General features: G+C 43.0%; 1 protein-coding gene across 1 annotated transcript in view; it reads left to right on the plus strand.

Moving 5' to 3' along the window:
- Positions 1-22,622, plus strand: part of LOC144754442 (F-box only protein 44-like) — a 236,982-nt gene that overhangs the window by 62,583 nt on the left and 151,777 nt on the right. Inside the window, exon 3 of the mRNA XM_078642218.1 lies at positions 21,109-21,235. Within this exon, the coding sequence (XP_078498344.1) occupies positions 21,109-21,235 (127 nt within the window). The remainder of the gene's footprint in view (positions 1-21,108; positions 21,236-22,622) is intronic.

Here is a 22,622-nt window from a genome sequence, read left to right on the forward strand (position 1 = left end):
GACTGTATGAATATTCTAAAAGAAGCAAGAAGGCCGACTACCAGAGCTTGCTATGCAGCAAAGTGGAAAAAGATTTCTTGTGTAGTGCAATAACAACAAAATCAATCCTTTAGATGATTCTATACAAAACGTCTGTTACTTGTTACACTTAAAGCACTACCTTATACATCTATTTGTTTGCATCTTGCAACAGTAGCTGCATATTTTCAAAACAAGTAACATCTGTCACTATTCAGAGTTCCAGTAATCAAAGCTTTCATGGAGGGGTTGAAGAGAGTAATACCACCAAGGATTCCTCCTGCCCCAGTTTGGAATCTTGGCATTGCTCTCACAAGGCTCATGGGTCCACCTTTTGAACCATCGCATAAGTGCCTCTGGCAATTTCTCTCAAAGAAAGTTGCTTTCCTCATTTCGATCACATCACGGAGGAGAGTTGGTGAGCTACAGGCATTAACCTTAGAAGAACCCTTCTTTCAACTACACAAAGCAGGGTAGTTTTACTCACCAACCCTAAATTCCTTCCCAAAGTAAGTTCTACTTTTCATATAAACCAATCAGTTGAATTACCATTTTTTTCCGTAACCTGATTCTGTAGAAGAACGCGCTCTTCACACGCTTGACATTAAAAGAGCTATATTGTACTACATAGAACAAAAGATTTTCGCAAAACAAAACTACTGTTTGTTTCATTTGTTTCGCAGGCAATCCCATCTCTAAATCTGGTATTGCAAGATGGATTGTTAAATGCTTTCAAACATGCTGCACTAAAGCTAAACTAACTTTATCCATACCCCCTAGAGTGCATTCCACTCTCAAATTAGGGGCTTCTGTGACCTTTTTAGGCAACATTCCTCTAGCTGACATATGTAAGGCAGCTACGTGGTCTACACCACACACATTTACCAAACACTATTGTGTAGATGTGATAGCACAACAAAAAGCTAATGTAGGCCAAGCAGTACTTAAAACACTATTTCAGACAGCTGCAATATCTACAGGTTAGCCACCGCTTTGGGAGTATACTGCTTTCTAGTCTATGCAAAGCATGTGTATCTACAGCACATATGCCTCGAACAGATAAAGGTATTTACCCAGTAAGCATCTGTTCTTGGCAGGTAGAGCTGTAGATTCACATGCGCCCACCCGCCTCCCCGGGTACCTGTAGTTGTTGCAGTTCCTCATCATAGACTTCTACACATGGGCATCTCTGTACTACACTTACTCCAATCTCACCCTCTTGCGGGAAAACAATCAAACAATGGAGTCAATGGCCAAGCGCACTATCACCGAAAGGAGGAGTCACCTTATACTTGTAACTAGGAAAGATTATTCGAAGACAAATGACTTGCAAACAACCGGGCCCAACAATAGATGGCAAGAGTATGCAAAGCATGTGAATCCACAGCCCTACATGCCAAGACCAGATGCTTACTGAGTAAGTAACATTATCCTTATCTGCTTTAGTTCTGCTGCAATGCCCAGCAAAAAGACATTCTGACACTTTATTACGTCATTATTTGCCATTATTACTTCTAAAATTCCTTGCAAAGTTTTTAGCATTAATAACATTGCGCCCAACATAGAAGCTGTCGGGGAGGCCGAAATTTCCAAACCCAACAAGGCCTGTAAGGTTGGGGTGTAGCTCTATTGCTAGCTATGATCTCTGAGCCCCCAATCCGTCTCACTTTTGATAACACAATTGATAAGCTCATACTCTAGGTTCTTACTTATTTCTTCCAGGGATTTAAAGGGTTCTATGCCCAGCTCCCCATCTAGACCTTTTTTTGACAGGCGATCTGTTCTGAGAAGGGTAAGATGAGGTAAGGACGATACTCCAGGTTCAGGGAGTGTCTTATTTCTCATTGCTGAGTCTAACTCCTTCACAAAGGACTGATCTTGTACTAATTCCACTGGTTATGAACTAAATCGAGCTCTGATATGCTTTTGCTTTTGCTCCTCCTCTCAGCCTTCATAGGTCTTACTCATTTCGTGTATTTGTTGTTTGCTTAATTAATTGGACCCCTCCTGAGGCGTGAGCCGGGAGGTAGGCTGTTGCTGAATTGTGTGCTAACTTGCGATAACCTGCTGATAACTAGCGTGTGTTATTTACATTTTATACGGCGATTTTTAAAAGTCACATTTCACTTATTTGCACATACCCCAGCCCTCGCAAATCCCTTTCCATGCACTTTGACGGTTTCAGCCAATCTTAGGGCTGTGTACCGAGTCTAAGGGGAAGATTCACAACGGCAGACATCTTGAGTGGGAGGCGGCAGCTGTGACAGCGCTCTAGCCATCCCTACAAAAGGAAACGGACGCTCTCCGCGTCAGCGGACGCGTATAGTGGACGCGCTTCATCAGCGCCGGAGTCACGCCAGAGTCAGCCCGTCTGCGCCCGTCCGCGCCTCGGACGGGCCCAAGGGCTATGGCTCCATCACCAGTACCTTCTAGCGATCACTTACAGGTACCACTTACTGTAGATGTATCGACTGTTATGTCCGCCCCCATACACATTAAATATACTTCTGAACATTTGCAGGCCTTAAGACCCATAAGACAACCCTCCTGCAGTAGGCTGAAGCTGGGTTGGGAGAAAGCTGTTTGCCAATGTTTCCTACTCTCCATAGATCCTGTAGGGACAAGAGCCATACAGGCCAGAGATATTAAGGACAACTTGACATCTAAATCAAAATCTTTTTCGTTTCTCAGTATTAATTGTCGTTCACTACCAAAACACAAGACAGAAATATTTAACCTACTATTAGATGAGGTTCCAGACGCCATGTTCTTAACAGAAACATGGCTACAAGAAAGCTCTGGCCCAGATATAGCCATGGCACTTCCTGACTTATATGCCATTGTGAGACTTGATCGTGAAAAGAAGTTAGGCGGAGGAATAGCAATTATCTTCAAAAAGATTTATAGTTGTGAATTTAATAGACTCCCGTGTGAGGGTTGCGAAGGCGCAACTTTCAAACTCTCGCCATCACCAAATTTTACCTTTTCTGGAGCACTTATCTATCGGCCGCCGGGAACTGCATCAAAATGGTTGACAAACATGTCAGAACTCATGGGCCCTGTAGTAATGAGAACTGCTAGTTTTACAATCATTGGTGACACGAACCTGCATTTGGAAAATGAGGAATGCTCAATGGCCAAGGAATTCATAACCGATCTAGCATCCCTTAATTTGACCCTGAAGAACTCGGGACCTACACATAGCGCCGGTCATTTGTTGGATCCCATCTTTTCCAACTTAAATGACATTTTTATGTATCCCGCCCTGCCCTTGCCCTGGTCAGACCACTTTTTGATCAAATTTTCCCTCCAGGTGGAATTGTCAAATAAAGATAAAGCACCGGTACCTATCCAACTTGTTAGGAAATGGAAAAAACTTGATATTGAGAGTCTTAACTCTTTTTTGGAAGGCCATCTTCCCTGCACAAAGTCAACGGTACAAAATTTCTCGACAGCTGTCCAAAATTGGCTCACGGAAGCTATTGATTCGTCCCTGCCTAAAACAAAATTAAAACAAAATACTCACCGTCCCCCCGCCCCTTGGTTTAATGAGACACTAAAGCAGGAAAAAAGCAGCTGTAAAAACACTGAGCGGCAATGGAGGAAGACCTATTCTCCTGAAGCCAAGAAAGATTATAAAATAAAATTAACAAACTATCAGAAGTTATGTGGCAAAGCTAAAGCTGAATACGCTTGCACTAAAATTACAGAAGCCCTAGACCAATCTAAAACACTCTTCAAGATAGTGAAAGAGTTGGCTGGTTCATATACGATACAACCTCCGCCAGACCTTAACAAGACACAATGCGACTTACTGGCTGCCTTCTTTGTCGACAAAGTTGACAAAATACATCAGGGCATCGAACAAGCTCTAAATGAACATAATCAGACTTACCCGATCCTGCCCAATAGTCCACCTGTCAAGCCGAGGTATAATGCTAACATTCCAGGCCCCATCCCCTCTGCTGAGGCATCTTCTGTTACACTAGATAACTGGCCAAAGCTTAGCCCTGACATGGTTCACAAACTACTTAATACTATTAAATCAGGCTCGCCCAAAGACCCATTGCCATGCTCAGTTCTAAAACAACTTAACAGTAGTGCCCTGGCCATAATCACCGATCTTCTTAACGCATCCCTGCAGGAAGGATTTGTGCCTGATGAATGGAAGCACGCGATGATTCATCCGCTGCTAAAGAAAACGGAAGCGGACCCTAATCTGCCAGCTAACTTCCGGCCCATCTCCTTGTTGCCCACTTTTGCAAAAATACTGGAGAAACATGTTCATAGGTCTCTTACTGACTTCATAACTACTCATGATCTGTTACCCTCCCATCAATCAGGATTTCGTGCAGGCTTCTCTACGGAGACGACCTTGCTAGACGTAACTGAGAACATCCGTTTTATGCTGGACAGAGGAGAAACTGTGGCCCTTGTGCTGCTCGACCTCAGTGCAGCATTCGACACGGTGTCGCATGCGGTCCTTGCCCGGACACTTCATTCCATAGGCATTCGTGGTGCGGCCATTAATTGGATTAAATCAGTGCTGGAAAAGCGTACATTCCGCTTGCTCTGACATCATGACCTTCAAACACGGAGTACCGCAGGGCTCTATTTTGAGCCCGCTACTGTTTAACATTCATATGAGCCCGCTTGCCAAAATAGTAGAAGAGACTGGACTACTTATGTTTTCCTACGCTGATGATTCTCAGCTTCTTTTCTCTCTGTCCTCTGCGGAACCTGACAATCCCTCCTCCTTAAAATTTGGACTAAGTAAGATTGCGGAGTGGATGCGTAAAAACTTTCTTAAACTTAACGGTGAGAAGACCGAGTTAATTGTCCTGGGGAAGAACAAAGAGCTTTGGGGACCCCAACATTGGCCATCGGAAATGGGCACTCCCCCGGTTCCAGTCAAGCAAGCTCGTAATCTGGGTGTCATCATTGATGACTCTCTCAATTTGAACCAGCAAGTTGTGAAGGCTTCGGCCACCTGCTTCGCAATATTAAAATGGCAAAAAAAAATCTGCTGGATGCTGCCCGAACATACTAAGAAAACAGTTAGCAATGCCTTAATAACCTCTAGGCTTGATTATGGTAACGTGTTATACTTAGGGGCAAAAAAGGCCACAATCCGCAGACTGCAGACAGTGCAAAATGCAGCAGCGAGACTACTGTGGAAAATTCCCATCTCCACATCTACCTCCAAGTACATCCGGGAGTTGCATTGGCTGAAAATTGAGAATCGGATCAAATTTAAATCCCTATGCTTTATGCATAAGATCTCCACTAATAATGCCCCAAAGTATTTACAAAATCTTGTACGTCCCTATCGCCCATCTCGGACCCTTCGATCAGCAACGGCTAATCATTTTGTAATCCCTAAAATTAAGCTGTCGCGCATGGGTGGCAAATCCTTTTAGTTTCTTGGACCCTCACTCTGGAACACTTTACCACACACATTACGGAATGAGACGAGTTACATGAAATTCAGGAAAGCCTTAATAACCTGGCTGTTCAACATCTAAAAGACCTGCTTCAAATCAAACTACTGGATCATTAGCGCCGGGAAACCCTTTGTTGGGTAGCTGTTGCGCTATATAAATGAACTAAATAAAAATAAATAAATAGGTGGCACCTTATATGTCAAACTCTTTTTAAAGTGCTTACCCACAAAGTCTTTTATTGCTTGATTTAGTGGGACCCTAGTAGGAGCTCCAGGCTCCTCCCTAGGTTCAGTACTTAACTCCTCCCACTGATTATTCATGTGGCCCTTTTCCACCATAACACCTACTGTACTCCCATTGAAACTCTCCAGTTGTTTTTGGATCAGGCTCACTATCGCACAGGCCTGCCCCTTTTTTGGTAGAATAGCTCTTCGTGAACAGTGCCTATTTTGCGGCATGCCGCACTGACTGACATTTATCAGGCAACGCTGTACTTCCCAGGAGGTGACGCTCTCCTCTTATCCACTCCTGAGACCGCTTGACGCGTTTCTTAACTCTCTTTGGGATACCCATGTGAATAGGTTGAGCCTCTAGTTCAGCCGCTAGTTTTAAACTTGCATTCAATAAAAATCCCATTACTTACCACCCCAACACTAAATATTGTTCTGCAACTTCAATTGCTGCTACTTCACCATGCCATTAACGCTAGATGTTGCATGTTATCTCCTACTAAACCTTCCAAGTCGACTTTCACAGTATTAAAAATCATAAAAGCAGGTGCATACAAAAATACATCTATACAATCCAACACCAATAAATAACATTTAGATTAAAAAAGTATTAAATCATTACAGTGAATCTATCCAATAGTTAGCATTTCATAATAAGTTCCGTGATCTTAAAACACTTTTTAAAAACATAGTCATGATCATTATGCATACAGGGTTCCCCAATTGCTGCAAGTTCAAATACGCAGGCCTACATTGCCGCCAAGCACCACATCTCAAATATTGTTTAATCCATCTACAGCGTTCTTTTTTATACAGCTTGCAAAACAAAACCAGATGGAATGTGGTTTGGGATGACATGTTGTCACATGGGCATGCGGCCAGAGTTCTGTGCCAGTCGTTTTTAGCTGGGAATGTCACTAGGCGGTGAAATAGATTAAACCTAAATCTAGTCAGGATGAAGCGTGCGAACCCCAAAGTCACAAGGTTTAGATATGGTTGTATTCTATGGGTGGTCAACAACAATTGATGTTCAGGCACAGTTTTCTTAATAACCTCCCCTCCAAGCCTTATTATGTTAAAATGCTCCATACATAGTTGTTTCACAACTTTCTTTGGGATTTCCCCAATTAGTTTAGGGTTACTGTACCATTCTGACCTTTGTATGTCAGTTAAGACCCTCCTGACGTACTCAAGCCATTTAATGCGCTTTACGTTATCAAGGGCCATAACGTCTCTAATTATTCCCTGATTTAGGCCAAGTTCTTGTGTCGCCCAAATCTACGCCACAGCAAGATTGGTTGGATTCTAATCAGGTCAGTTAGGTGGTCCATACCTAATTCAGCGTGGCAATTATAAACAGATGTGCCCTTCGGAAGGGCCAAAAGGTATCTAAAAAAATTATTTTCAGAAATTTGGAGTGATGTTACATCCTGATACCCCAAATCCCTGCACCATACAGAGCGATGCTTCTGCATTTTGCCACATAGATACTGAGCATAATTTCAGGCTGTTTTTTACCCAATTTACTTGAGAAGTTTATTACGGCCGCAATCGATCGCTTAAAAGCTAGAGTCCTATTTTTCACTTCTGGCCCCCAAACACCAGATCCTTCAATTACAACCCCCAAGTATGGGAATGTTTTAGTATGTTCTACTTGGAGGCCTGCCACTTTAAGTTGTTTGCACCTGGCACCACCTTTACCACAGCACATCACAAAGGACTTTTTGGCGTTAACTCCAAGGCCTCTAGCCTCCATGAATTCTACATACTTAGTTAAAGCCCTTTGTGCACCCACCTTCGTCCTAGCCATTAACACTGCGTCGTCCGCATACAGGAGGGAAACTATCTGCCTGTTACCGTACCTCGGTGAGTCGATGTTACTGGCCCCCAATTCCTTCTCTAGGCTGTTCGTATATAATGAGAAAAGGAGTGGGGCCAGCACGCAGCCTTGTCTCACCCCCTTCTGTATGCGGAAAGACCCCGTGCACTCCCCCCCCCCCCCCCCCCCCCCTCCCAATCCATACCTTACTTTGGCAGTTGCACTTGAGTATAATTGTCTCAGAAAAAGAACTATAGCTGGGTCAACATTCATCTCCTCTAATATTTCCCACAATTTTGTGTGTACTACGCAATCAAACAGGTACCACTTACTGTAGATGTATCGACTGTTATGTCCGCCCCCATACACATTAAATATACTTCTGAACATTTGCAGGCCTTAAGACCCATAAGACAACCCTCCTGCAGTAGGCTGAAGCTGGGTTGGGAGAAAGCTGTTTGCCAATGTTTCCTACTCTCCATAGATCCTGTAGGGACAAGAGCCATACAGGCCAGAGATATTAAGGACAACTTGACATCTAAATCAAAATCTTTTTCGTTTCTCAGTATTAATTGTCGTTCACTACCAAAACACAAGACAGAAATATTTAACCTACTATTAGATGAGGTTCCAGACGCCATGTTCTTAACAGAAACATGGCTACAAGAAAGCTCTGGCCCAGATATAGCCATGGCACTTCCTGACTTATATGCCATTGTGAGACTTGATCGTGAAAAGAAGTTAGGCGGAGGAATAGCAATTATCTTCAAAAAGATTTATAGTTGTGAATTTAATAGACTCCCGTGTGAGGGTTGCGAAGGCGCAACTTTCAAACTCTCGCCATCACCAAATTTTACCTTTTCTGGAGCACTTATCTATCGGCCGCCGGGAACTGCATCAAAATGGTTGACAAACATGTCAGAACTCATGGGCCCTGTAGTAATGAGAACTGCTAGTTTTACAATCATTGGTGACACGAACCTGCATTTGGAAAATGAGGAATGCTCAATGGCCAAGGAATTCATAACCGATCTAGCATCCCTTAATTTGACCCTGAAGAACTCGGGACCTACACATAGCGCCGGTCATTTGTTGGATCCCATCTTTTCCAACTTAAATGACATTTTTATGTATCCCGCCCTGCCCTTGCCCTGGTCAGACCACTTTTTGATCAAATTTTCCCTCCAGGTGGAATTGTCAAATAAAGATAAAGCACCGGTACCTATCCAACTTGTTAGGAAATGGAAAAAACTTGATATTGAGAGTCTTAACTCTTTTTTGGAAGGCCATCTTCCCTGCACAAAGTCAACGGTACAAAATTTCTCGACAGCTGTCCAAAATTGGCTCACGGAAGCTATTGATTCGTCCCTGCCTAAAACAAAATTAAAACAAAATACTCACCGTCCCCCCGCCCCTTGGTTTAATGAGACACTAAAGCAGGAAAAAAGCAGCTGTAAAAACACTGAGCGGCAATGGAGGAAGACCTATTCTCCTGAAGCCAAGAAAGATTATAAAATAAAATTAACAAACTATCAGAAGTTATGTGGCAAAGCTAAAGCTGAATACGCTTGCACTAAAATTACAGAAGCCCTAGACCAATCTAAAACACTCTTCAAGATAGTGAAAGAGTTGGCTGGTTCATATACGATACAACCTCCGCCAGACCTTAACAAGACACAATGCGACTTACTGGCTGCCTTCTTTGTCGACAAAGTTGACAAAATACATCAGGGCATCGAACAAGCTCTAAATGAACATAATCAGACTTACCCGATCCTGCCCAATAGTCCACCTGTCAAGCCGAGGTATAATGCTAACATTCCAGGCCCCATCCCCTCTGCTGAGGCATCTTCTGTTACACTAGATAACTGGCCAAAGCTTAGCCCTGACATGGTTCACAAACTACTTAATACTATTAAATCAGGCTCGCCCAAAGACCCATTGCCATGCTCAGTTCTAAAACAACTTAACAGTAGTGCCCTGGCCATAATCACCGATCTTCTTAACGCATCCCTGCAGGAAGGATTTGTGCCTGATGAATGGAAGCACGCGATGATTCATCCGCTGCTAAAGAAAACGGAAGCGGACCCTAATCTGCCAGCTAACTTCCGGCCCATCTCCTTGTTGCCCACTTTTGCAAAAATACTGGAGAAACATGTTCATAGGTCTCTTACTGACTTCATAACTACTCATGATCTGTTACCCTCCCATCAATCAGGATTTCGTGCAGGCTTCTCTACGGAGACGACCTTGCTAGACGTAACTGAGAACATCCGTTTTATGCTGGACAGAGGAGAAACTGTGGCCCTTGTGCTGCTCGACCTCAGTGCAGCATTCGACACGGTGTCGCATGCGGTCCTTGCCCGGACACTTCATTCCATAGGCATTCGTGGTGCGGCCATTAATTGGATTAAATCAGTGCTGGAAAAGCGTACATTCCGCTTGCTCTGACATCATGACCTTCAAACACGGAGTACCGCAGGGCTCTATTTTGAGCCCGCTACTGTTTAACATTCATATGAGCCCGCTTGCCAAAATAGTAGAAGAGACTGGACTACTTATGTTTTCCTACGCTGATGATTCTCAGCTTCTTTTCTCTCTGTCCTCTGCGGAACCTGACAATCCCTCCTCCTTAAAATTTGGACTAAGTAAGATTGCGGAGTGGATGCGTAAAAACTTTCTTAAACTTAACGGTGAGAAGACCGAGTTAATTGTCCTGGGGAAGAACAAAGAGCTTTGGGGACCCCAACATTGGCCATCGGAAATGGGCACTCCCCCGGTTCCAGTCAAGCAAGCTCGTAATCTGGGTGTCATCATTGATGACTCTCTCAATTTGAACCAGCAAGTTGTGAAGGCTTCGGCCACCTGCTTCGCAATATTAAAATGGCTAAAAAAAATCTGCTGGATGCTGCCCGAACATACTAAGAAAACAGTTAGCAATGCCTTAATAACCTCTAGGCTTGATTATGGTAACGTGTTATACTTAGGGGCAAAAAAGGCCACAATCCGCAGACTGCAGACAGTGCAAAATGCAGCAGCGAGACTACTGTGGAAAATTCCCATCTCCACATCTACCTCCAAGTACATCCGGGAGTTGCATTGGCTGAAAATTGAGAATCGGATCAAATTTAAATCCCTATGCTTTATGCATAAGATCTCCACTAATAATGCCCCAAAGTATTTACAAAATCTTGTACGTCCCTATCGCCCATCTCGGACCCTTCGATCAGCAACGGCTAATCATTTTGTAATCCCTAAAATTAAGCTGTCGCGCATGGGTGGCAAATCCTTTTAGTTTCTTGGACCCTCACTCTGGAACACTTTACCACACACATTACGGAATGAGACGAGTTACATGAAATTCAGGAAAGCCTTAATAACCTGGCTGTTCAACATCTAAAAGACCTGCTTCAAATCAAACTACTGGATCATTAGCGCCGGGAAACCCTTTGTTGGGTAGCTGTTGCGCTATATAAATGAACTAAATAAAAATAAATAAATAGGTGGCACCTTATATGTCAAACTCTTTTTAAAGTGCTTACCCACAAAGTCTTTTATTGCTTGATTTAGTGGGACCCTAGTAGGAGCTCCAGGCTCCTCCCTAGGTTCAGTACTTAACTCCTCCCACTGATTATTCATGTGGCCCTTTTCCACCATAACACCTACTGTACTCCCATTGAAACTCTCCAGTTGTTTTTGGATCGGGCTCACTATCGCACAGGCCTGCCCCTTTTTTGGTAGAATAGCTCTTCGTGAACAGTGCCTATTTTGCGGCATGCCGCACTGACTGACATTTATCAGGCAACGCTGTACTTCCCAGGAGGTGACGCTCTCCTCTTATCCACTCCTGAGACCGCTTGACGCGTTTCTTAACTCTCTTTGGGATACCCATGTGAATAGGTTGAGCCTCTAGTTCAGCCGCTAGTTTTAAACTTGCATTCAATAAAAATCCCATTACTTACCACCCCAACACTAAATATTGTTCTGCAACTTCAATTGCTGCTACTTCACCATGCCATTAACGCTAGATGTTGCATGTTATCTCCTACTAAACCTTCCAAGTCGACTTTCACAGTATTAAAAATCATAAAAGCAGGTGCATACAAAAATACATCTATACAATCCAACACCAATAAATAACATTTAGATTAAAAAAGTATTAAATCATTACAGTGAATCTATCCAATAGTTAGCATTTCATAATAAGTTCCGTGATCTTAAAACACTTTTTAAAAACATAGTCATGATCATTATGCATACAGGGTTCCCCAATTGCTGCAAGTTCAAATACGCAGGCCTACATTGCCGCCAAGCACCACATCTCAAATATTGTTTAATCCATCTACAGCGTTCTTTTTTATACAGCTTGCAAAACAAAACCAGATGGAATGTGGTTTGGGATGACATGTTGTCACATGGGCATGCGGCCAGAGTTCTGTGCCAGTCGTTTTTAGCTGGGAATGTCACTAGGCGGTGAAATAGATTAAACCTAAATCTAGTCAGGATGAAGCGTGCGAACCCCAAAGTCACAAGGTTTAGATATGGTTGTATTCTATGGGTGGTCAACAACAATTGATGTTCAGGCACAGTTTTCTTAATAACCTCCCCTCCAAGCCTTATTATGTTAAAATGCTCCATACATAGTTGTTTCACAACTTTCTTTGGGATTTCCCCAATTAGTTTAGGGTTACTGTACCATTCTGACCTTTGTATGTCAGTTAAGACCCTCCTGACGTACTCAAGCCATTTAATGCGCTTTACGTTATCAAGGGCCATAACGTCTCTAATTATTCCCTGATTTAGGCCAAGTTCTTGTGTCGCCCAAATCTACGCCACAGCAAGATTGGTTGGATTCTAATCAGGTCAGTTAGGTGGTCCATACCTAATTCAGCGTGGCAATTATAAACAGATGTGCCCTTCGGAAGGGCCAAAAGGTATCTAAAAAAATTATTTTCAGAAATTTGGAGTGATGTTACATCCTGATACCCCAAATCCCTGCACCATACAGAGCGATGCTTCTGCATTTTGCCACATAGATACTGAGCATAATTTCAGGCTGTTTTTTACCCAATTTACTTGAGAAGTTTATTACGGCCGCAATCGATCGCTTAAAAGCTAGAGTCCTATTTTTCACTTCTGGCCCCCAAACACCAGATCCTTCAATTACAACCCCCAAGTATGGGAATGTTTTAGTATGTTCTACTTGGAGGCCTGCCACTTTAAGTTGTTTGCACCTGGCACCACCTTTACCACAGCACATCACAAAGGACTTTTTGGCGTTAACTCCAAGGCCTCTAGCCTCCATGAATTCTACATACTTAGTTAAAGCCCTTTGTGCACCCACCTTCGTCCTAGCCATTAACACTGCGTCGTCCGCATACAGGAGGGAAACTATCTGCCTGTTACCGTACCCCGGTGAGTCGATGTTACTGGCCCCCAATTCCTTCTCTAGGCTGTTCGTATATAATGAGAAAAGGAGTGGGGCCAGCACGCAGCCTTGTCTCACCCCCTTCTGTATGCGGAAAGACCCCGTGCACTCCCCCCCCCCCCCCAATCCATACCTTACTTTGGCAGTTGCACTTGAGTATAATTGTCTCAGAAAAAGAACTATAGCTGGGTCAACATTCATCTCCTCTAATATTTCCCACAATTTTGTGTGTACTACGCAATCAAAGGCAGAGGAGAGGTCAACAAATATTGCATACAAGCATCCATCTTTGGCCCTAGTGTACTTCCCTTGTAGCAATACAAAATTTAAGACCTGCTCGACCGTGCCCATCCCTGGCCGGAACCCATATTGTACAGGGATTAGGATATATGTTCCTCAGCCCATGTCTGTATTTTAGTCAAGACCACTCTCCCAGCGATTTTCATTAATGAGTCCAGGAGAGATATAGGTCTATAGTTTGATGGGCTTTCCCTGTCACCCTTTTTATATATGGGAATTATCACTGATTCTGCCCATGTTTTGATAAAACCTTTGGCACAACAAGCACCCAAGACCCGCAAACAAAGTGGGCCCCATAGATCAGTATTCATCTTGTAAAGATCACTAGGGATCCCATCTGGTCCCGGGGTTTTATTATTCTGAGTTGAGCTTATGGCCATTTGTACCTCTTCAAGGGTAAACTCAATTGGGATGGGAAGAAAGTTACTCACTGTTTGCAATTCCTCTTGGCTGCTACTATAGACATTTGAGAAAAATTCTATCCAGGATTTTTCATCAATAGCTATTTCAATCCTGGCCATCTCTTTATTGGTGAGGAAAGGGGTGTTGACTACCTGCCAAAATAATTTCGCATCTTTACTCTCCGCTGCCTTCAGTAAATCCTGCCATGCTTTATCTTTAATTATTTTCTTTCATTGGCGCCTAGCTAGATTGTATGCCTTCCTATGTACCCTTATTGCCTCATGGTCCCTCGGTTTGTTACTCAATGCTAACTTAAGGGCCGTATGCGTCTTTGTGCATTGAGAATCAAACCAGCCCTTGGCTTTATTACTTTTTTTGGGACGGGTCCTAGTTAGCACACTCTGGGTAATGGTAGTAATATTACTAAATGCCTCCAAGATTTCGCCATTTGAGGACTTCTCCTCTAAACATACCATGATGGAATGAAAAGCATTTTCCACTATTTTCTTAAAGGTTTTTATTGGGTCTACCGAGCTCAATTTCAGAGCGAGTCCATTTTTCCGTGCAACTACAAGGTCTTGCGACCATGCCAGGATCTCAATAGTGGGGGTGTTTTTACTTCCTGGAGCGCTAACAAGCATTTTCAAAGGTAGATGGTCGCTCAATCCGATGGTAGGGATCTCAAACTTAACCACCCGGCCGGCGAACTATTCGGCATAATGATAAAGTCAATGACAGAATGAGACCCCCTTGCTAAAAAGGTAGAGGTGAACTCCATCTTGGGGGAGCACAGCCTATTTGCAAAGCCAAGGTCGAAGGTGGCCATGATGCTATTTAATATTTCCCCTTTCTCATTGTGTTGAAAGTGGCTCCTACCCGCAGTTTCCCCCTCCCCATATTCCTGGAACCCACATGTTTTGCTATCACATAAGTTTAAATGAAAATCACCTACCCAGACCCATATTAAATCTTTTCCTTTCACACTTTTTATGGCCCTTAATTCACGTGTCAAATTTGTTAGTACTTCCATAAAGTCAGAATTCTTAATATTATTATAAAAATTAACCACAACCAGCACATCCAAAGGATTTAATGAGATAGTGATCAATTGGAAATAATGTGAGCTTATTCTACCAGGGGTGATGCTAGCGTTCAGAAGGTTCGAAACATAAACACATAGCCCCCCTTTATGCCTGCCATGGCTAGAACGTACCGCTGGAACATGGAAGGTCCTAAATCCATCTAGGTGTATTTCAGTTAAAACCCAGGTTTCCTGTACGCATAGGATATCAATGTTATTGACAAACTCTCCCCACGCTGTTTCTTGTACTTTATTTTCTAGCCCACACACGTTCCAGGACACTACACTTACTTGTCGACCTGGTGTGCTGGCGCATTTAGGTTTAGGTGAATTTTTGTCTTTATTTATTTTACACGACATCTTCCTTTCTACATTATGGTTCAACTTGACCTCAATGATTTCATTTCCCTTTCCTAAAATATCAGTTCCTAACTTACCACTGCTCGTAGTCCTAGTTTTTTTATCCCTGGTTATGATTGCCTTATTTTTAAGAAGTAACTGGCAGCAACCCTGCGGGGATTTTTTTCCCTCCAAGGGTGCGTTATCATCTCGCATGGACTGTTTATTTTTGTGTTGTTTTACGTTTTTCCTGGGACTGATACAGCGTGCCTGATATCCCGCATGATTAGTAGAATTAGACGGATCCTTATTATTGGCTTTGGTTATCCCACCTCTAGGAGCCAGGTTAGGGGAACAGACAGATATAGTAGTAGTATACTTAAACACAACCTCTTTTTCCCCCCGTATTTAGTAGAACATGATTTAGAAGATGGTGCCATGTCATAGAAATCATGAATCCCAACATTTCACCCCGAATTAACTTCGAGTTGTTTTTCAGACAGGTTAGTACATTTTTCCGGGCTAGGGTTAGCAAAGGTATTCAAGAGAACAATACTATTATATGGCGAATAACCCTCAGCAATACAACCATTATTCTTCTCATGATCAGATAAACAATACATTGTGTCTTGCAATATCGTACGATCCAAAGGCTCAGTACCAATCTATAGACCCTCATTCAGGTCTAATTTAGATACACAAAAATCCCCCCCCCCCATGTCTAATAAAGGCTCAGGCAATCTGCTCATAGGAATGGGAGAAGCAAAAAAGAGTTCCTCTGATGTTTTACAGTTGTTCGGGAACTCACACGTGCTTCCTTTTTGAGAAGTAGATGAAATAAGTCATTTGTTTACATCTAAGCCTGAAAGGGGTTCAAATAAGTTATGTAGTGGAATATTCCAGTACTCATTTGGATGTATGGAATGATGTCCATTGCCAAAAGGAAGAAAGAACCTATTTGGGCTTTGAAGTGGAAGAAAAAGCGGGAGATTGTTTGTATGCTGTCTTGGGGCAATAAGGTGCTGTTTACGATAGGCAAATTGCAGGAAATCAGAGCGACCCAGTGTTGATGGATAGGTAGGAGGCATCATCAGAGTTTCAGGATAAAAGTAACTCAGGTTACGAGATGATACACTTCCCTCCTTTCTTCCTGGAAACCAATCACTGATGTACGTGACTACTCTGTGGTCCCTGAAATTTACTATCACCACCTCCCCATCAATGTCTTTAGGTCGCACACCCACCCAACTACACCGTCTTACGGATATTATGTCTCCATTTAAATGTAATAGAAGAGGTCTGTTATTTCGCAGCTAGTGGATAACTATATTTTAAAAACTAGTATTGGATTCTATGCTTCCTACTGGCACGACGGGAACTCCAGTCAGAATGATAATGTAGTTAGATGATTCTGGTGGTAGTTGTACGTTATTTCTGAAATTTGATTTTTCTAAATTCGTTTTTGGAGCCTTCGTTAAAGGAGGATTGGTAATATGGGCTTGCGGGGGACCTGGTTTAACCTTCTCTTTGTGTGAATCTTGCATGGCCACTGGTCTCGGGGGGTTATTATATAGAGTCGTTTTTTTAGATATAGAGTTATCCGCTTGTGGCTTAGATGTTTTCTGTATTGGAAGTTTAATTACTGAGCTGGTTTCCCTTAGGCTGATTTCTTTTGGGGCTTAACTTAAATTTGAGGCTGCTAGGATACGATCCATATTTTCCCCTAGCCTTTTAACTCTCTCTAAGAGTGGCAACAGAAGAGATTTTAGAAGGCATTCAATATCCTCGATTATCCCTTTAATCGACAAGGCTTCTGGAAACATACTTGTTTTTGTTTTGGGCCCTCTTAGTGCATCCTTCTCTGACTCCTTGGGTGTCTTATTTGTTATATTCACAGGTGGTAAAGGTGTGTTTGGGATTTTACTCCCTTTTCTAACCCCTCCCTTTCTCCTTCTTTTTCTAGGTGGAGAACGATGTGCTCCCTGATGTCTCTTAGTTGGTGTCTTTTCTTTGGATACGCTAACTGCTGTCGGCAATTGTGTCTCCATTGGTACCACCGCCTCCACAAGTAGATTAGATACGGGAAATGAGGCATTTATGTTAGACTGAGAGACTATGTCTAACACTATTGGGGAATTTAAATCTATTAAAGAGTTCGATATAGAGGGTGACCCATTGGTAGTAATATCATCATTTATTTCAATGATAGGCAAAGTGGGTGACCTATCCTGAAAAATTAAAGGGATATTTTCGGTGTTAAATAGCTCTGCGTCTGCGTCCGCAACTAGTGAGGTATTGTTGTGTAATTGTGGAGTTGATACCTCTTTCTGGGCCAAAATTGGGGGCTTGTTTTTGAGAAGTTCGATAGAAAAGCGGCGCTCCGCACGTTTCTCGGCCAGCGCAATCTCTCTATCTATTTCTCTATTTGCCCTGACAAAATACTTATCTAAGGGCCCAAGTATAGAAGCCCCTACAGTAGAGGGTAAAGAATTCGTTACACATATAGACATCCTGGTGCCTCAATTCGATATCAATATAGAAAACAATCTGAGATGGTCAAATCAAATACGAGTTGGCAGAGAGCCCCAAAGCAGTACATTTTTCAAATAACAGAAGAAAAGGTCAGGCAAAGAACAGCTTACTATAGCGAAGACCTAGAGGCAAGGTAGAGTCAGGAACGAAATGTTAGGGGGCGGGCCCAGCCCAGCCTCCTGCAGCCCCTGACGGCCACAGACGGCCCGCCCTTTGCACGGGCTTTGCCCGCGCGCGTCCCCCGTGCGCGGCTATAGGCGTGCCTAAATACAGGGGAGGAGGAGGGCGGGAAGAGTCGCAGGTGCGCCTGATGGTGTTTGCGCTCAGCCCGCTGGGACTCGCAGTCCCGCACCCTCTGGTCACGAAAAATGCACAAAGTCAGTCTCTCCCCGGTAGTGCAAGTCCGGTTAAAGTTCCTCACAGGCTCCTCATTGGTTCTCTCCTCTTAAGGTCAGGAAAGCTGTATCCGCCACAAAACGGCTGCGAGCGGCACCCCTTCCAAGTCCCTCATAGACATTACATAAGGGACCTAATGGTCATCAGCGACTGTACAAATAGGATGTGAAATCAAACTACACCTTCACTTACCTCCTTCCTCCAGTAGACCACCGCTCCCCCTCCGCCACCACCACCAATGTGCAATCTCTTGACTGTTGTCACAAAATCCGAATGCTCATAAATCCACAAACATACCTCCTGCCCCCACCCCTCGTTTTGTACCGCCCCACCCCGATGCACACCTGCTCTCCCAAGGCCAGGGGACACAGTAAAGGGATGGCTCACACCTAGTGGGGTTAACTTTCCACACCTTCCAGAGGTTGTAGTACAGTGCTTCTGGGGCTGTCAGCTGCCATCTGCAGCTGTCCACATGCGGGACATACAGAGAGAATGTCGGACATGAGGCTCCAAGACCGAGCTCCAGGGTAACCCAATATCTTTCGTTGCACTGATGCTAATTGTCAAACAATGATGGAACACATAACTAAATCAGGTGGTCCGTCGTTTTGAGCCCCCCGTCTGTTTGTGCCCTCAGGAACGGAGGAGTGCAAAGGCTTGCAAGGGTCCCAAGGAACCCCACTTAATCATAACTGGAATCCAGGGACTCCAGCTGAGTCACTTCTGAAATCCGGGGATCCCCTGAGTCACTACTGGCAGACTTGGATTCCAGCCTAATTCATTTCTACTATTTAAACTTTTAAAAGATACAGAAACAAGTGCACATGAAACAAATACACAATTGTTGAAATATTTTATTTCATTCACAAGCACAATTTAGAAAAGTCGAAATGTACATTTTAATGGGAAGTTGGATGCTCTTCTAAGTTACGTTTTTAAGTCTAAATGATGAAGCAATATGTTAAACTCTAGCATATCGCTTTGTCTCTTTTTGCTCCTAATGCATGCTCTGTTTTTGTTGGCATTTCAATTGAGGTAACCCATCAACCATACATTACTATTTGCTGTTCTTGTGTTGTTCCAAACAATAAAGCTAAGGTTAGCAACTTCATTTTATGTCGTAGCTTTTCGAAATCCTTCATATTTACAACACGGTTTTCAATTTAAAATTTTACAGTTTGTTTCTTTATTTCCTTTATTTATTTGGTAACATTATTTAAGCGTCAATACAGTCTGGGCACCCTGAGTATTATTCGCAGACCCTCAGGCATCTGTGGACCACGTTTTAAGATCCACTGGTCCATAACAACACTGCACTGGGAATTGTTGTCTCACACATTTCTTGGCAGATGGCTTGACAGGAGCCACACAGAATAAATTGGTCATAGTCTGCATTAGCTAAAAGATCCTGTGTGATCTTAGGTGAAACAAGCAATTATTGCAAATACTCGTATCAGTCCCCTTCATTGATGGAGCAGCCCCTTTTAGGTGCGTGTGGGGAAAGTATTCCATTGTTCCTAGCTCCATGGCACAACTAACAGTCACAAACTTTATAAATAAATAAATAAATTTGCCTTGACTCAAACCAAGAGCCAGCCGTAAGACCTTTGACACGTTTTTGAAGTGTTCATGGGCTGCGGTGAATCACAAACTGGTGTAACCTAAAACTGTTAATCTGCAGTTTACTGTACACCTCTGGGGATAATAAAATATCCAAGAATGTGGGGTCAAATCTGAAGGGCAGATATATGCAGGGAGAATTCTGAACTCTCATGGTCCATGAAAAAATATGTCAATAGTGTGGTGTACATCTGTCAAGACCGGAGGCGGCCATACACCAGACTTTTAGCACATTGAAAGGAACCGCTATGATGACATTTCCTTTCAGTGTTCAGAGACGACTGCTGGACCAGCGGTCATCTCTAAATTTGGTGGGCAGAGGACCCTCGGGGTGGCAGAGGTGATGCCCTCCAGAATCCGGACTGACACTACTCAATCCACCAAACGTCTTCAGGCCCCTAGTCTGAGGATGAAATCTGCCCTGGGGGACCACCACATTATACCAACATTATTGTACTGGATTCCATAAAATGCTTCTCATCTCTCTTGCCCACTATAGTGCATTAGTGTCCCCGAAGTGAAGTTTCAAGATAGTCTTTGTTGTAGTGGGGCAAGCATCAAGTCAAGGACAGCAGTCCAGGTTATTCTATTATATTTATATCCTGGGTGGGCAGCTATTCAGGGAGGATACTTCTGTACTAGGTGTTCTTTGCAGAGGAACTTCAGGTAGTTGGCTACAGTCCTAGAAGTGAAGACTGAGAGGGGCAGCTACATTGCAAACCAACGGGCCTGTTAAACTCCAGCTGTGAAGCCGACTACTAGTGGTAAAAACGTCACCTTACCTCTGATACCTGCTGCAAGTTGTATCCCTATGTAAATTCATTAGGAGACGTCTGATGTTACAAAGGAAAATCATTTGAAACTAAACATATTTTAGAATCTTATTTCATTCACACGATCAGCAACTTGATGTTGCTGATCGCGAACGAGAAAAAAGTCTCGCCAGGATGTTATTTTGCTCACTGGTGGTCGCCAACTTGACGTTGAGGGCCGCGAGCAAGCAAAAAATGTCAGCCACGCGTTTTTGCACTGTGCTACGTGCAATTCGTGTAGCGCGTAGTTGCACAAACTACGCAAACTATGCGAACATAGCGTAGACCTATGCCCAGGGTTACAAAGGACCTCCATGTAAGGATCTGAGCATCCACTAAATCAAGACAGCCGCTGTGCTATACTTGAAGTGTTGTGTATGAAACATTTTGCATCAGTAAACATCAAGATCGGGCCAATCTTAGATCACAATCCATCAATAACCCTGTCACAGCACAGTGAACCTCACAGCAAACTTGGGCCACATATCCGGTGAAACTGCTGTGCCCACTTGAAAGTGGACGAGTGACTGTAAAGAACCCTCTACAAATGCGCTTTGATGAGCTGCAGATACGTTCTTTAAACCAATGACAAAAATGACCTCTATTTGACTGATGGATGTTTGATGTAGCAGTTATGTTGAAGTTCAAAGACTCACTCTAATATCCTGTTGTTCTCTTTTTTTGTAGAGAATTTTAACTCTTGGCAAATTGATTCTAATGGAGGTCATAGGTGGGTAATTGAGGACCTCCCTGGTGATCATGGTCAACCGTTTCCTCAACCCAACATCCAGAAATATTTTGTTACCTCATTCCAGTAAGTTTGAACCTATGACAGACTGGGGGTAGTCACTTGTAACATGGGTTACCCTGCTCTACGTATTAGTGGTCCATTTCACTGTACATAGTTTGAATGATTCTAGGTTTGAAGTATGCATGACTAGTTCTCAAGTTACCATCTACACTGAATGTGACTTAAGACAACAAAATGCCATTTGTAGAAGATGAGATCTGTCTCCATGTAGGTCAGAAGGACAACATTCTACTTCCATGTAGATGTTGCACCTCTCTGGAAGACGAAACTACAGTGCTTCGTACATTCAGGTAGGAATCACATTATGGCAAAGAACTTGTAAAGACAGAACAAAATATTATAAGAAAAGTACGTTGTACATGCTACATATGGTGTCATGGGGCATTACAACAATAGAGTAGCAATTGTAACCCGAAAAAGAAACCAAGAACAGCTAGGGAAACTGTTGGGAAGGACAGCAAGACAACTCAGATGGTGTGTCAATGTCGCTTGTATTTGAGGGACCAGGGTTTGTTGGACAAGGGGGGAAAGGGGTGAAAGGATAAATGCATTTGAGGCCATGTCAAAGGACCTGCGCTACTATCAAACATGCTGCGGCTAGATGCACACGGATTCCGTACTCTACAGTTTCTTTTTTTCGTGGATTAATACCGTGACGATATTGAATTTGTGCTTGACACTGCAAGCCTTTGTTTTGGACATTCATCACCATTGTATTGCATTAGGATCCTTTGGATAACCATTGGCCTCGATTCTACTGACCACACAACTTAGGACTGTACTAGCAATTTCAATTTACCTATTTTCTTTGAAATACTGATTGATTGCGGACATATTTTTGCGGATCCTTTGGATTACGACGGGCTCCATTTCTTTTGACTTCGCATCCTAGGACTGTTCTTGCAATCTCGCCTTACGTATTCTTGGTTTGGGAAACTGATTGAATGCGGATACATTTTTGTGCCCTGAGGAAGGGGAGCGAAACGCGTTGGCTGATATTCTGATTCCAAAACCAAACAAGCATTTGCAATGCAATAGGTCTTGCATTAGGAAAGTTTGAGCTATTGGTATTGTAAATGACACATTTTTTATTTATGTGCTTGTTTTGAAAATAGCGAAATTAATAGCTTTATCATTTACAATGCCAATAGTTTTATCTTTCGCAAATGTGACACCTATAACATTTGTAACACAATATGTGTTGTAGCACTGAGTGGTATTTGGAGTGTATGTTGCATTGAGCGTAGTGTAATTATGTGGCATGTAATTATGTGGTACTGAGTGGGATTTGAAGTGTATGTTGCATTGAGTGCTGTGTAATTATGTGGCGTGTAATTATGTGGCACTGAGTGGGATTTGGAGTATGTTGCATTGAGTTTAGTGTAATTAT

Source organism: Lissotriton helveticus, chromosome 5_1 (assembly GCF_964261635.1).
Source record: "Lissotriton helveticus chromosome 5_1, aLisHel1.1, whole genome shotgun sequence".
NCBI classification, from domain to species: domain Eukaryota; kingdom Metazoa; phylum Chordata; class Amphibia; order Caudata; family Salamandridae; genus Lissotriton; species Lissotriton helveticus.